The sequence below is a fragment of the Pundamilia nyererei genome, unplaced genomic scaffold (assembly GCF_000239375.1).
Source record: "Pundamilia nyererei isolate P.nyererei 1_Seehausen unplaced genomic scaffold, PunNye1.0 scaffold00085, whole genome shotgun sequence".
NCBI classification, from domain to species: domain Eukaryota; kingdom Metazoa; phylum Chordata; class Actinopteri; order Cichliformes; family Cichlidae; genus Pundamilia; species Pundamilia nyererei.
Genome location: NW_005187486.1, coordinates 917,509 through 932,885, shown reverse-complemented (window position 1 = coordinate 932,885; position 15,377 = coordinate 917,509). Strand labels below are relative to the sequence as shown.

The following is a 15,377-nucleotide window of genomic DNA, read 5'->3' as shown; positions in this document are numbered from 1 at the left end:
ATCGGACATAAAAAATTGGTATCGTGCCATCTCTAGTATGGTGTCACACACCCATCCTACGCTTCCTAGTACTGTGCTTACAAGCATAAAATAAGCACCACATAATGATCCAGCGGCACAAAGTCCTTGACTACACTGACAGACCCGACAGCCAAGCAGTCACTCCCATTTCAGCTCTTTGAAGTGGTGCACTGCAACGCAAATTCAGGCTTGTGGATGTCACTCAGACACGAGCAGACAAAGTATAATCAAGGCCCAACCCCCCAATTACTGGCTGTCAAAAACACCTCAAACAGCTCGACCACTTAAAGGTATGATCTGGTGCTGCAGTTGTACTTTCAAAGATCATGGCTGCTGAAACTGCTAGCATCCAAGATGGTGCAGCTGGGAGTTTGTCCAACCACAGGAACAGAGGTTCATGAGAGCTGACCAACTACAAGGGCTGCAACAGCAGCGAACAGACTGCTCTAAAGTTGGAGCACATTAAAAGAACAGGGATAGCAGAGGCTCAGCCTTCAAAATAAGAGCATGAAAAATATCAGTTAATTTTGACTTTAGTCTTGTTTAGTCGGCTTGTGGGAAACTCAAAAGTCCGCAATTAAAACTTTTAATACCAATGAAATTTTATTTTTAGATTAAGAAATTCAGAAACTTTTAAAACATCTACAGTACATTATGTACTTCGTCTGCTGCATAGTGCCTTGCTTTGGGGGAAAAAAAAGTTTGTTATCTTGAAAACAAACGAAGGGAACTGCAATCAACAGCTGGCAACCTCTGCCTCAAACCGTTCCAACCAGCTAAGCCCAGTTTGAACTTATCCCCTTATCAGGATCCAGTTATTGCTCACCTTCTTGATCTCCTCTTCGAAACCCTTCTCCAGGTACTTGTAACGCCTGATCAGCTTGTTAAAAACCTGTTTATGAGTCAAAGAGAAGAAACGGCCTGTGAGCATTACCTGCTTGTCACGCGTGCTTCATTTTTAAAACGCATTCATTAACAGGGACCGACCTGAGCATATGCTTGCATTGTCTCCAGGTCTTCTTGTGCCGTGAAGAGGCAGTACTCTGTGCGGGTCATGTCATCAGAGAGAGTCCCTCCTGGGGCTGCAGACACACATAAAAAGGTAAATATATACATGTATTACACACATTTCTGCACACGAGTGACGACAAAACATGTCGCAACTCACCCAGCATCCCGCCAGCCACCAGGATGTCAAAGAGTGTCTCTGCATAGCGGCGGTAGTCAAGCTTGGCGCCAGAGGCATCGAGGAACTTTGCGACCGCTTCCAAATCAGTGCCAGTTTGATTCAAGCCTTGTACGATACTTTCTTGAAACTGAGTAGGGTCAAATCTCTCCTTTTCATCTGTGAGAAGACAACGACACACAAACGTTGATTCAGAAATGAAAGCAGAGTGTGGAACAGCAGGGCTGGGGATCAGTGGATCCAGGAATCAGCACTCACCTCTTTTCCTCGTTTTGAAACGCTGGCCTGTTAGCGTTGGCTTTTGCTGCTTTTGATTATTCATAAAAGACACCCTGAAAGAGACGAGAACACACAGAGTTAATGTTTAGCTGCACAGGCAACTCTTCAACGGGCCCTGTAATTATGTTTTCTCCTCCCAGCACCTGGGCGTAAGCCGGGTTATCCACACGTCCTGTAACAATGGGCTGTGTAGAATGACTTTAGAGTCTGCTGGTAATTCAAAAAGCTGGTGGCACCGACCGGAGATGAAAAGTTTATTGTAAGAACTTAGTTTCAGTTTGTTTTCAATCAGTTTACTCTCTGGGAGTTTCCGGAGTTGGCTTATTCTTTTCAGTTTAGTTTTAACTTAAAACCTGTTCAGTTTCAGTCAGGCTTTTATTTCTCTCACTTTAAAGAGGATAAATTTCAAAAGTAATCATGAATATTTGAAGGACGCTGCGAGTCATACAGGAAGGCTCATGGAGTTAAATTATTATCAAAATGGTATTTTTGGAAATGCATTAGTTCCTATTTAACTAAAACACATTCCCCCTTTCATTTTAACAGGGTGTAAAAACCCTTAAAAGGTACAAACAATGAAAAGGCCCGACTCTTTGCCCGCGATGAGGTTCATTGTGAAAGTAACCAAAGTGTTATCACAGGACGAAATGTTCCCTTGCTATAGCAGTCAAAACAAAAAAAGTGCACACTCAGCAAAAAAAGAAAAACAAACCTAGTAGTGAAGCAACAATTTCTTCATTTTAATTTACTTAAATGTTTTTAAAGTCTGAGTTCTTCAGCAACAAACCACAAAGGTCAGAAATCATGCTTGTTAACCATGTCTTATTTCCAGACAATGATAAAAGTAACCACATTTTTCCTTTAATTCATGGATCTGTGTTGAAAAAGCAACACGCTGATAACAGTAACGATGAATAACACCCAGTTTTCATCTTTTTTTGAGCCACAAGCACACAGTAGCCTTTACACACTAATAACCCACTGGTTTAGAATAATAATAATAATTCTGGGACATTTCAGCCAGCAGCATCTGTACATCCCTGAGAGAAACTGCAGTACTACACTGGCTGAAATGTTCCTTCACTGTGTGGGAATCAGTCAAACTGAGTTGATAGAGATAAGTAGAAAAAGAGTGCAAATTAGGGAAGGGAAAAAAAGACCAGCTTCCAAGACTTCAGCTCAACATTTAGTCCCATCAGCTGACAAAACAGGGCAGTAAATGTCATCTTATTAACAGATAACAGCCAAGGGGCTGATATTTCTTGACGCTTTTCCCTTTCATGTCCAATTTCCCCCCTCCATTTCTACCAAAGAGTGTATACATGTTTGAGTATTTAAACCCATGACACCCCTTTTCTTTGCAGTGATGGCTTCATTTCCCTCCTAAATCCCAAACTCTCTTCTATCCAGGCTCAGGGTCCGTCAACAGCTGGATTAATGTCAAGGAAACTCACTGTGTAAGTTATTTTGCTCTAACTGAGACGTTCACGTGCCTCTTAAGATTAAACCAAGTAACGTGTATATCTGTAACCACTGCCTTCACAAACACAGAGAGGACGTTAGAAAGTATTTAACTCTAAGAGATGCGCATTTATCAGTTTTAAACGGCAGTGTAGTTAACCACTATGCGCGAGCATGCAGTCGTTTAGTTTTAGCTGTTCTGACTTCATTTATCTTACTCCAAGGAAAGCCTCCTTAACCTCCTTAAAAACAGCCTGACATAATACAGATTTAGTTCAAAGTAAATTAAATCCAGCACGGCTGCTTTTCCTCCCCCCGGGCTTTGACTAGCTACTCACACAAAGGTGAAGGAGTACTCGGCAGACAAAAGACAATCTGCGGGGCTATAAAGGTGGATGCTGGGAGGTGGAAATAATCAGATGTATCAGCACGACACTGCTTAATTCAATCACAGTACACAGGTGTGACCTCAACGCGAGCACGTTCCACGGATATTTCCCACGGATAGCTTTCCGCTCGCGAGCAATGAGGGATTTTTTGAGCAGCTGGCTAACTGTGGATTAGCACAGGCTAACTCGAGGCCTCGCCATGCGCCGAGCAAGGTAGCCGGGCCCGCTAGCACGCTAACCACGTTTGATTACCGTTCAGCCTCGGCTCACGCACGCAAGAAAATTCACCGCATCAGCACCTCATCGACTATAAAACACAACCACCTGTCGAGCTGTCATGAAAAAAACCCCCCCCATCCATAACAACAACAAAGCAGAGCCGCAATCTGCTCTGTAATGGAGCTAATGCTAAGTTAAAATTCGCCCTCCGGCGGCGCCCATGATGGCAACATTCCCAGGCCGAACAAAACCCAAAAAGCAAAGTTTCCTGCCTTCAAACAGGCCACATCAGTACACGCAAGGAGAGGGCGGCGTGGGAACCGAGGCGAGGAGCCGGAAAATGAGAGTACTCACCGAAATTAATGCAGATAAAAAACGGTTGTGAAGCCGAGGAATGGAAGCAAAGTGTCGAGTATCTGAGCGGCCCAAACAAAAAGACCTTCCCGTCAGGACTTCCGCAGGCTCCGCCCGCTGCGCATGCGCTTTTTAAAGGGGATTTCCTTTGAACAAAAACGTTTAATTTACTGATACAGAAAGCTTTTTCTTTGTTTGTTTGTTTTGAAATACATTACAGTATATTTATGTAGCTAACCCTTGCGTGGTCTTCCTGTTTTTGTTACTCAGCCAGTGTTAAGTTATTGTGTTATTAAATCAGTGCATCAATAACAATGTATGTAAAAATACATAACAGATGTTTACCACATATATGGTTCATATTTCAAATATGAAATGCTGCTTATTTTTTGTGATAAAATGTAACTGAATAACAGATGTGAGTGAAAAAAAACATGTTTATCTTGAAAAAATATAAATGAACTTGATTAGGAGCAGATTTATGTCAGTTTATACAACATAAACAGTCTGGATATGCATTTCTTGCACTTTATCCCTGTATAGCAGAGATGTCAAACATAAGACCTAAGGGCCAAAATCGGCCCATCAGACTCCAATTTGGGACCTAATTAACAGCACTGGAAAACATGAACGAAGGTGTAAAGTTTTATGTTTCATAAGCTTTATGTTTACTGATAACGATCTCCCACATGGCCATTCATGCTATGCCGAAATAATTAGATAATAGATTAAAAAACCTAACTGGTAGAAAGTTCCAATTTTTTCACTTACTACACATAGGGTAAAATGTGCCGGGATGCTGGAGCACAAACGAACAGCAGGCCACGCAGGGAGAGGACAGAGTGAAGGGAAAAAGTACCTCCATACCTTTATGGCATGAACACCACCTGTGTGATATAAATGCATAAGGCTTGAAGTCTCTGAAAATGTGTTAGTCGATTTGTTTTTCATGGAAAATCACCCAAAGGGAAGTATTCTGTGGCTAAAATAAAAAAAGAAACTAATTTCCTTTTGGTAAACAGTGAAAATAGCTCACAGACCCAAACACACTACATATAGGTTCATTTATTAATTTATCATATACATATATGCACACAATAAACATATGATTGATATTTGCAGGTGAAATTACATTCCCTTTCATGTTCCCTACATATTCTAACATTTTTCCCTTTATCAGTGTCCGATCGCACCAAAACCTTGATTTTTATTTTTTACTTTTGCACTGGTGTGTTTCTGATCATTGTCCTGCTGCAGAACTCAAGTGCTCTTGATCTTTAGGGCATGAACTAATGCTCAGACATTCTCATTCAGGATTTTCTAGTAGAGAGCAGAATTCATGGTTCCATCAATTACAGCAACTCATCCTGAAGCAGCAGAGCAGCCCCAGACCATCACACTGTTGCTGTGAAGCTGTTTTATGTCTGATGTAATGGGACTCAAACCTTCCAGAAAAGTTCAGCTTTTGCCTAGTCAGTCCACGGGATGTTTTCCCAAAGGTCTTGGGAATCATGAAGATGTGTTTTGGGTACAGGGTGAAACGAGCCTTTGTGTTGCCAATTCAGCCATATTTGAGCCTTTTTAACATAATTATCAAAGAAATAATCCAACTTGCTGTGAGGCAAACACCATCACTCAGTGTTGGTGAATGAAATTCAATTACTGTACAAGTAATACTGTACAGCTTATGGATGCAACTTACCAACTAGCTAGCTAACTGCTGAATAAAGTATCACCCAAATGCAGTGTTTTCTAGTGCAGAAAAACAAACAAAACACAGGATGGCAGCAAACAAAAAGCGTCAAAATGCAGAATTCAGCAATCACCCGAGGATAGTGCAGTTGCTACTTCCAGCTTTGATGAATGTTGTGCTTCACTAATTTCTCACACTGTGCCAGGTAAACTTTAGTAATATAACATGACTTCAGTTTGTTATTTGCCTGATATACAGAAATATTTTAGTTATAGGCAAATATGGCAGAATTTAAGAAAGAAAAGAGAAAAAAAGTATTTGTATTTATGATAGGTTTACGATGGTTGTGTGGAAGAGCAGAGCAGCAGCTGCTCAAATATACAGAACCACCACACCACAGTCAAAGCCACTTATATCACATTTTTTCTCCATTCTGATGCTCTGTTTGGAGTCCAGCAGGTCGTCTTGACCACATCTACGTCCCTAAACATGCAGAGTTGCTGCCATGTGAGTGGCTGATTAGGCATTTCTTTTAATGAGCAGCACAACAGCTGTAGCCAGTGAAGATCATCCTTGTGGTGTGATCATCCTCATGTACCAGTCAGCATGGCCTTAGTCTCTAAAGTGACTTTGAGTTCATCCTTAGTTTTACAGAGACAAAAGGTGGATTTTCTTTGCTTTATTAAACATAATTTATGTTTTCCCTTCTAAATCAAGCATTCAAGCACAAAACAAATCAATGCCTTCAGACAAAACCAAAGATCAAGTGGACGATCGTCTCACATTTAGGGAAGCCCGTTTCAGCCACTTAAAAAAAAAAAAAAAAAAAAAAGATCCATAACTCAAAATTCCGATTTATTAACTCAATATTCTGAGAAAAGCAACTCGAAATTTCGAGTTAGCGCTGCCAATCAGTAATCTACGTGAATGACGTCATTTCCATGTTACCCGGAAGCTGAAGCCCTCAGCTACAAATGCTACAGCTAAGCTACCGGTATTACATCCAATCGTGAATGCACAGATTGCTGAGTGTTTTCAGCCTGGCTTCACAAATGATGAAATCCCTGTGTTATTAGCACCATGTGATAGTACACATGGTGTTACTATCAGCAAACGTATTCGCAAAAGCGCCAATTTGTTGGGATCCGTTTTTGAGTGCGCATTCCTCTGCGCGATATGCTTCCGGGTAACAAGAAAGCGACCTCATTCACGTATTTTTTTGATTGGCAGAGCATTTCCCATAACACAGAATAAATCTAATTCAATCACAATGTTGATTCTTTGTGTTTAAAATTAATAAAAATGAGGAACACGTCTGCAGGCTGAAACCCACTCAAGTGGCCACAATTCTGGTTACATTTGGTAACAGAATAACTAAAAAAAAGATATTTATAAAAGATTAAAAACTAACTGCACTGTGCATGTGGTGGACCACCACAAAAAAAGAAAAAGAAGAGAAATGATCATCGGACTCTGTGACAGATTCTGTGCAAGTGAAACATGCAGTCTTAAATCAAAGGAAATTTGACTGCACAACAGCGTTAACCGTGTGTATTTGACTCAGTGGGTAGGTGTGACGTGTGCATCGCAGTGATTTGTGTTTAGCTTCTGAAATCTTAAATTCAATGATACAATAAAATCTGTAAAGGTGTTAAACACTGAAGTGAATTAAAAGCACCTTTGCCCCGCGGCTGGTATTTTTTGCTACTCTAAGTGAATTTCACCTGATATTAGCTAAAAATGATTAGTTTAAAATCTTTAGTTTGATTCAGTCTCAGATGTCCAAGGCCCACGGCTTGAAAGACTCTGGTTTGCTGGCTGGAACCTGGAAACAAAAAGAATAGGAATTAATGTATAAAGTTTTGGTCTTCAAAACCGTTCTGCACACCATCATCATTCCCACAGGTATGAGCTTCCTGCCATCACTCACAGTGGCCTCTCATTAATATGAGCAGAATGTGCTTAAAGTTTATGTGACAGCTGAACTCCTCGACCTTTCCTGTCTGTAAGCATAAATTTACAGTTACAGGACCTGAAGTTTACAAACTGTCCCGTTTAGGCGAACTCCAGATTGTGTAGCTGACATGTGTAGTTACCTTCTGAGTGAATGGGGAGGCAGAGGCTAAGCAGGCCCTCTCTGGTGTTGCAGGGGAGTTTAGAGAAAAGGGTCCCTTCAAACCAGAATCGGAGCGAGCAGCAGCGACGGCGTCTTTGATGGCGAAGAACACCGAACTGCCCAAGAAGAGGGTGGGTTCTCCAATACCCTGCACAGGAGACGAACATCAGCAACGCACCAAGTACAATAGAAAACTAAAAGACTGAGGTGTTTGGAAGTAATCTTCCTCCTTGTGTCTGACCTTTGAAGAGTAGATGGCGTAGGGGTTGTCAGAGTCGGGCAGCAGGTAGACGTTAAACTGCAGCGGCACATCGCAGACCGCCGGGATCTTGTACTGAGACGGTCCTCGAGTGTACAGCAGCCCGAAGGGAGAAAACTTCAGCTCCTCCAGAGTGTAGAGACCCAAACCCTGCATGAACGCTCCCTCAATCTGAGAGAAGGGAAGAAATCAAGGAGAGAGACGTTAATTACTACTCTGCTAAAAGTTGTTTTTTTACTTAACTAAATTCAGCTGTTCAGGTTTTAAAACACTGGGTGAAATGGGTGCAGCCACTTACTGAACCGTGCAAACGGGCTTGAGTATACATATCGACTGGGGGGGTTTGAACAGTTCTAACAAACCTGAAGGTCAGCTCAGGTAACTTTTGGCTCTGGACCTCTGGTTCCCCCTTTTTAAATGATTAAAATTGCCATGGTTTGGTTGCAGTCAGCCCTCCGCGAACCTGGTTCTGCCAGAGTTTTCTCCCTGTTAAAAAGCAAGTCTTTTCTTTTCCATTTACACCAAGTGCTTACCCACAGTGGGTTGTTTGATTGCTGAGGGTTTCAATGCATTATTGTAGGGTCTTTATCTTACAATATAAAGCACCTTGAGGGGATTGCTGTTCTGATTTGGCACTATATAATAATTTGAACTGAATTACTTATTTGGTGTGACCACCTTTATTCTTCAGCACATTCTGAACTCTCTTAGCTTTGTCGTGTCTTTAATAAGGGTGGGTTTTAATGATGGATTCTGGCTTGGATAACATGATATCAATTCATTAAAATCCTGAATCGATTGTTTTATATAAATGTATTTTGCCCAAAATTCCAGAATCTCAGGTGAAACGTCACAAAATTTTGACAACCACCAAACATTTAAAACGGTAAATGAGAGCAGCTACACGGCTTCTGCACAAAGACGTAAACAAAGCTCGGACCCGCGGATCAGAATCAGTGAGATGTGGCTTTCTCACCCGACGGCACGGACACGGTCGGGGCTGAAAGCCGACAGCTCGCTGATTCTGATGTTTTGGCGGGTCCGCGCTTTGTGTTTACGCCGATTCTAAAGCTGTTAGTTTGATCTCTCTCCAAACAATATTGACTGAACCAGCAGCAAAAGAAGATCCAAACTAAGCTTCACATAAACATCGTTTTGAATTCCCTCTGACTTTTACTGTTTTGCATCCACCACAAAAAAATAAAAATAAAATAAAAAATAAAAACCGCCCAAAAACCACACTTCATGCACAGCTCTCTCTCTCTCTCTCTCTCTGTACTTCAAGAACAGTTTCCTGTCTATCCCTGAAATCTGTTTTCTGCATTATTCGCTTGCTTGTTACGCACAAGACTACTGTTGTTTACAGCGCTGTCGGCCGATGTTTTTTTTTTTCCTTTTACTCACTTCCAAAAAGAAAACCTAATTTCTGCTGTTCTATACTGAACAGATTTAAACTTTGTAAAATTATACAAAATGCAAAACGCTCAGCCATGTCTCTAATAAAACCGCTGTAACTTCAGAGGTAATGTTCATAAGCTGATTAATGGTTTTCTTTCGTTTTTGATGTACTGCAGAATACTTTTATAAAATCCCAGGCCAGGAAAATCACCTTCATGTTTTTCTGTGTTTTATCTTCAGCTACTTTGACAAAGGCATCTGCTGTGACGCTCACACCTGTGATAAAGTCTTGCGAGTGTCAGCTTCCTTTTTATAGATACAAAAATATGTAAATGTCCTTATCTGAATTATAATATTTCTGACTGTCTGAGGCTAAATTTCCCAAATTCAAATCAAACTGAATCGAATCGATTCAGGACCTTGTGAATCGGAATCGAATCGATTCTAGAAATCAGTGACGATACTCAGCCCTAGTCTTTAAGTCGTCTTCAGGAATAGTTATGCAGGCTTCTTGAAGGACATTCAAAGCTCTTCTTTGGATGTTTCTGCCTTTTGTTCTGTTCTCTGTCAAAATGATCCCACAGTGCTTCAATAATGTTGAGGTCCGAGCTCTGGGGAGGCCAATCCATGACTGATAGTGCTCCACTGTGTGTTTTTCTGTCCAGGTATGATTTTACTGCACTGGCAGACCTTCAGAAAGCCCAGAGAACCATTTCTCAAGAACACAAATTCTGGCTCCAGTCTTTTTCATGCTGTTTACATTGTGTTGGTTAATGACACTGAAACAACTGCCAGGCAGTCATGCAAAGATGTAAAATGGCCGTAGGTCTGACCTGGCCCATGTCCACAGATGGGTTCACACTTTTGCCGATATCCACTACGATGTCAGTCCTCAACGTCTGCAAGAAGCACAAACATGAAAAGAAAACTAAAAAAGGATTCCTTTATTTTCTGGCAATATTCCTTCTGTTTGCAGCAAGTGGCATTCAGAGTCGAGACCGTTCAGACAGACCCTGTATTCTCCGGTGAGGCAATCCAGCTCCACCTCGGAGCAGCTCACTCCGTAGGTGTAGTAAGCATAAGGCTGGCCCTCCATCTTGTCCCAGTCGACGTAAAGGTCAGGACCTCTGAGGACAAACAGGAAGATACAGTCACTTACTGCTACTTCATCCATTATGGGTGTGGGGGGAGATTTCTATCATACTTGTAAAATCCAGTCGCTGACAAACTGATCTTCTCCATAAATGCTTTATTGGCCTGCGTTCAAAGAAAAGTTATGTTATTTAAATGCTCCAAATCTAACAACATCATTCAAGGATTTTCGTACCCAGCTCTCCCAGGTTCCTTTGGGGTTCTTCTTTCTGATTGGCTCCAGTCGCTGGTACAGAATCTGGCAGGCATCTTTGACCGCCATGCCGTTAGCATCGGTACCAAAGGACGCAGCAGATGGGCAAGTGTTGGGAACGGTGTTGGTGCTGGTTTCACTGATGTAGATCTTTGAGGGCGGGATGTGAAGCTCCCGGCTCGCAATCTAACAAACAGAAAAAGCCAGACCCCGAAAGGCATAAATCTGGTGTTTTTCTGCTTTTTTGTAATAATACTGAAGCACAAATCTGGCCAAAGACAGACCAACAAAACGAAAACAGCAGTGACACAAACTTTACAGTATTTTTAATGTTCATCCTCTTAACGTCAATATCTGCAAATGTCTCAAAACTACAACCAAACCCCCCCAAAAGCCAAAAATAGCTTACTGAACATTTCTGATACATAAGCTAATAATTAACACCTGCTCGTTGCAGCCACAGATGTCCCGTGGTGCGACCTGGCTGGTGAAATTTGCACCTCAAACAGTGCAACTCTTGGGAACTATTTTCAGTGGCGGATAAATTAGAATTGGTGCCCTTTTTGCATTTGTGGCAAAACGATGGTGGAAGCGAGCATAACGGGAGGTAAACCTTTGTAAGCAGGTAAAAATAAAAATCGTGTCTACCGCTTCACCAGTGTGCTGCCTTCACATGTTTTCAGTGCTACAGTTATCTCACGCAGATTATCCAAATATAATGGTGTCAAACATTAAACTGGAAGGCTCTAATGTAATATGCAGCAATACCGTTAAGCTGTTGTTGTTTTAATCCACCCAACAATTGTCTTCTTATCTTTTAAATTGCATTAAAATAAATGCATTTATCGTGTGATTCTTTAAGTCTTTTTATGCTTATTTCTTGATTTTGATGCACAAAATGATTTTATTATTTAACTATTTTTAACATATTCCTAATTTATACATCTTGACGTGCTATTTTTTTCCCCATGTACGCCATTTATATATTTACATTGTACATTTATATAGCTCAACATGTGTTTCTTATTATATTTATAAGATTTTTACATGCATACATTAACACTAATTAATTTAAGTTAACCTTTTGGAGTGCATTTTTTTTTAAAAATACACAAATACATGATATTTTGTTATATACACATTTTTTTTGTTGTTTCCAGTGAGGTGCTTCACACAGTACCTGCTGCATTTTCGTGTGGACTCCCTGACCCATCTCCGTCCCACCGTGACTCACCAGAACCGAACCGTCTTTGTAGATGTGGACCAAAGCTGCAGCCTGCCACAAACAAAACTGAACTAAACAGAAGCAAGCAGCTACTGAGCTGACTGCATGCAACCTGCAGTCGCGCAGCCACAGCAGTAACAACTACAAAGAAAAAAAACACAAACACCCTGAAACAGGCTCTTGTCTTTACACACAGGACTTGAGCAGAATTGGCTCTTTGGCTTCTGTAAGCTGTAAAAATCTAAGATATATTCTTGCACTGTGTCATTCTGCAAGACTTCACGGAGTCATTGTGACATCACAGGGTGTCATGCAGTGTTGTGCAGCTCTCTCCATGCCCTTTTGCATGATCTATTACTAGATATGGCTTCTTTTTGTATGGCGCCAACAATGAAGGCAAAGTTTTTGCTGACTTTCACATCAGCAAAAACTTGTGAACATGAGCACAAAACTCTGGAAACTCCAAGCCTGCGGGGACAGAATAAGATCACAGACCTGATTAAGGAAGCCATCTGAAAAGGCGATGCCATATTTGATGGGGATGATGGAAATCCCCCTCTTCTTCCAGCGGTTCTGCTCGTTAAACTGCTCGATGGCGCCACGGCGGGCACTGTAGTCAGACCGGCGCTTGCACTCTTCCCAGCAGCGCAGCAAGTTCTCGGGGTTGAACTCAAACTTGTAGTGGGTGGTCGAAGGGCCCCTGTACATGTTCATCTCCCGAATCTGATGAAGGATTTTAAACATTTAATTAGATGCTGTTTTGTAAACCCGGTCGAGCTCGTGGCAGGAGAGGTTGGGGCGGAACCTTGTCGGCGGGGCATCCCAACACCATGGCAACGTCGTTGATCATGTTCTCCACGATCAGCAGGCCCTGGGGCACCCCAAAGCCCCTGAAGGCAGTGTTTGATGGCAGGTTGGTCTTGCATGCGGTGCCGCGACCTCGCAGATTGGGGATGTTGTACGCGGTGTCCATGTGGAGGACCATCTTCTCAGCAACCTGCAAACACCACAAAATCCACTCTTACGTTCTTTGGCGTTTCACTTACATTTATCTCCAGTAGCATTTCCTTTTTCCACTTACCAAGGGAGACTCATCTACAGTGTTGCCACTGTTGGCAAAGAACTGGAAATCTGCAGCAACAATCTTCCCATCATTCATGAAACCCACCTGAAACAAACAGCAGTCAACTCCCAGGATGATGATGAACACAAGTCAACAACGCCTTTAAAACTAAAAAGTTTAAAGATCTTTTGGTCACAACCTTTCAAAACTGAAGATGAAATCCTTTAAAGCCCACATTTGTAAACCACCAAGAAAGTAAGAAATGCAAGACAACTCTTTACAAAAAATACTGGAGCTACCGCTCAACCTCCTAGTAGATACACCTATGGTATTGATTTAAAACTCCTACATCGCTTCTTTGAGTTACTGGAGTCACAAACTTAGGCATCCACGTTTCACGCCTGCTCGGTAGAGTGCAGACAATACCACATCAGCCTTTACAGCTGAGAGACAAACACAAACCTCTCTGCAGACTCTGCTGCACCTTGGTTCTGTCTTACATCACACTGTTTGAATATTTAAAGCGCTGGAAGGCTCCCCTCACACAAAACACTCAGAATCCTAACCAATAAATAACGATACCAAGTATATTTGAAATTCAAAAGTAATTTTCTTAAAAACTAAATAAATAAAATAAAATCAAAACAGTGGGCAACACCTAAAAAATTAGAAGGTATATCCTGTGCGCTTGGTTGTACCTTATATTTTCCCAGGGTGGGATGTCGGCCTCCTGTAATGAGCATGTCCTCGCCGCGCTCCAGGACACAGCGGACGGCACGATTGGTCCTTTAAACAGTTATAATAAAAGAAAACAAAATGTAAGAACTTTCCAGCTTCTTTTTCTTTATTAATGTCTCTTCAGGCCTCAGTAACACAGGTCCAGACAGTGAAGGTAAGCGACCCTTAGCAACAGCCAGCTGCTAAGGAAATTGCTGTATTCCCCACTAGTTGGCCAGTGGCTACAGAGATGGTGCTGAAACAAAAACCTACTTGCAATTGCTTTGGTAACGTAGACCTTTTACTTTGAAAGTGAACGGCCTCTGTCAGATATTTGTGGCCTGGAGGTTACCGACCAGCCTGTGTGAAAGACTTGCTAATCCTTTGGACTCACTTCCAAGCAGCCACCGAGGTGATAGAAGCCAAAACGGAGGTTCTGGTGACCTTCCCTCCAAAGGCTCCGCCCACTCTTTTGACATGACAAGTGACTCTGTTGGATGCGATGTTCAATGTCTCGGCAACAGCATCCTGCACAGAGAGATCCAACCCACCTGCAGCTCTGACTTGTCTTTTATGTTCAACATGTGAGCACTGGTGAGCCATTACTCACTGAGTAACTCTCAGGTTCACTGACACACACCTGCTCCGTTTACCTGAATCAAAGTTGGCCACTGAGTGGAGATGTAAACGTTGAACTCCATCTCCTCACCGACAGGAACCACCAGCATGCTCTGCGTCTCCATGTAGAAATGCTCCTGGCCTCCAATTCGAATCTCCCCTGAGGAGAAAACATGCAGAGTTTAAAAAGAAAAAGCAGACGTTTCTTCCGGTTGTTCTCAAACAACTTTTACCTTCATAAACCTTGTCGACAGTTTTAAAGGCTTCAGTCACATCTCCCCTCTGAAGCAACCGTCGTGGTTCAAAGTAAGATGACTTCTCGACGGCTTCCTGTCACAAAAAGTGTGACGTTGAAAAGTTTACCCATCTGCACTTTTAGCATTTTCTCCAGTGAATTATCAAAAAACAGAGCAAAACACCCCGATGTAAAGGAACAGAAACAGTTTTACTACTCAAACTATAGTATTCCCCATGATGCAGATGCTCAAAGGGTAAAAAGTCAAACCTCGATGGTGAAAATGGGGTCGGGCAGGTCTTCATAGCTGATCTTTACAGCTGCTGCTCCTCGTTTGGCGTGCGCCTTTGTGTCGGCGACCACCGCACATATCATCTGACCGATGCACGACACCTGCAGATATGGTGAGTGTCGTAATTTCCCCATTAGTGTTTAAATGTGAGTAAAGAGCAGCGGGTGCGCAGAAGGCTCTACCTCGCTCTCGGCAAGCAGCTCCTCATTATAGCCGCAAAATGTGCGGACTTTCTTCCCGGGAATGTCTTTGGTTGTGATGACGTCGACAACGCCGGGAAGCTGTAGGGCTTCGCTCACATCCAGCCCTCTGTCAGACAGCAAACATCAAAATATCAGCATGAAAACACCAGAAAGAGCCTCTTTTTCCTAATGTAAATGCACTAAAGCTCGTTATTTAAAGATAGACAGACTTCACTTTGGAGCTTTTGAGTTTAATTATGCTGACTAGGGTGGGGCGATTGGATGAACATTAGTCCAATCGCTCATGCAAGTTAGTCGTGTTTGA

The 15,377-nt window shown here is 42.1% G+C and overlaps 2 protein-coding genes across 2 annotated transcripts in view; both read right to left on the bottom strand.

The window, feature by feature from the left end:
- bzw1a (basic leucine zipper and W2 domains 1a) overlaps window positions 1-4,031 on the bottom strand; it is a 10,645-nt gene extending 6,614 nt beyond the window's left edge. The window contains exons 1-5 of the mRNA XM_005738658.2: window positions 3,910-4,031; window positions 1,466-1,539; window positions 1,190-1,366; window positions 1,009-1,103; window positions 848-913 (exon numbers count right to left, since the gene is read on the bottom strand). Of these exons, the coding sequence (XP_005738715.1) occupies window positions 848-913; window positions 1,009-1,103; window positions 1,190-1,366; window positions 1,466-1,529 (402 nt within the window). The 5' untranslated portion in view covers window positions 1,530-1,539; window positions 3,910-4,031. The remainder of the gene's footprint in view (window positions 1-847; window positions 914-1,008; window positions 1,104-1,189; window positions 1,367-1,465; window positions 1,540-3,909) is intronic.
- A 2,756-nt stretch (window positions 4,032-6,787) lies between these two features.
- The window catches only part of aox6 (aldehyde oxidase 6), a 31,590-nt gene continuing 23,000 nt past the window's right edge, over window positions 6,788-15,377 (bottom strand). The window contains exons 15-31 of the mRNA XM_013912271.1: window positions 15,053-15,179; window positions 14,849-14,971; window positions 14,577-14,673; window positions 14,379-14,503; window positions 14,120-14,253; window positions 13,707-13,794; window positions 13,027-13,113; window positions 12,751-12,942; window positions 12,441-12,668; window positions 11,901-11,996; window positions 10,703-10,906; window positions 10,580-10,632; window positions 10,388-10,502; window positions 10,209-10,274; window positions 7,960-8,148; window positions 7,699-7,866; window positions 6,788-7,427 (exon numbers count right to left, since the gene is read on the bottom strand). Of these exons, the coding sequence (XP_013767725.1) occupies window positions 7,377-7,427; window positions 7,699-7,866; window positions 7,960-8,148; window positions 10,209-10,274; window positions 10,388-10,502; window positions 10,580-10,632; window positions 10,703-10,906; window positions 11,901-11,996; window positions 12,441-12,668; window positions 12,751-12,942; window positions 13,027-13,113; window positions 13,707-13,794; window positions 14,120-14,253; window positions 14,379-14,503; window positions 14,577-14,673; window positions 14,849-14,971; window positions 15,053-15,179 (2,143 nt within the window). The 3' untranslated portion in view covers window positions 6,788-7,376. The remainder of the gene's footprint in view (window positions 7,428-7,698; window positions 7,867-7,959; window positions 8,149-10,208; window positions 10,275-10,387; window positions 10,503-10,579; window positions 10,633-10,702; window positions 10,907-11,900; window positions 11,997-12,440; window positions 12,669-12,750; window positions 12,943-13,026; window positions 13,114-13,706; window positions 13,795-14,119; window positions 14,254-14,378; window positions 14,504-14,576; window positions 14,674-14,848; window positions 14,972-15,052; window positions 15,180-15,377) is intronic.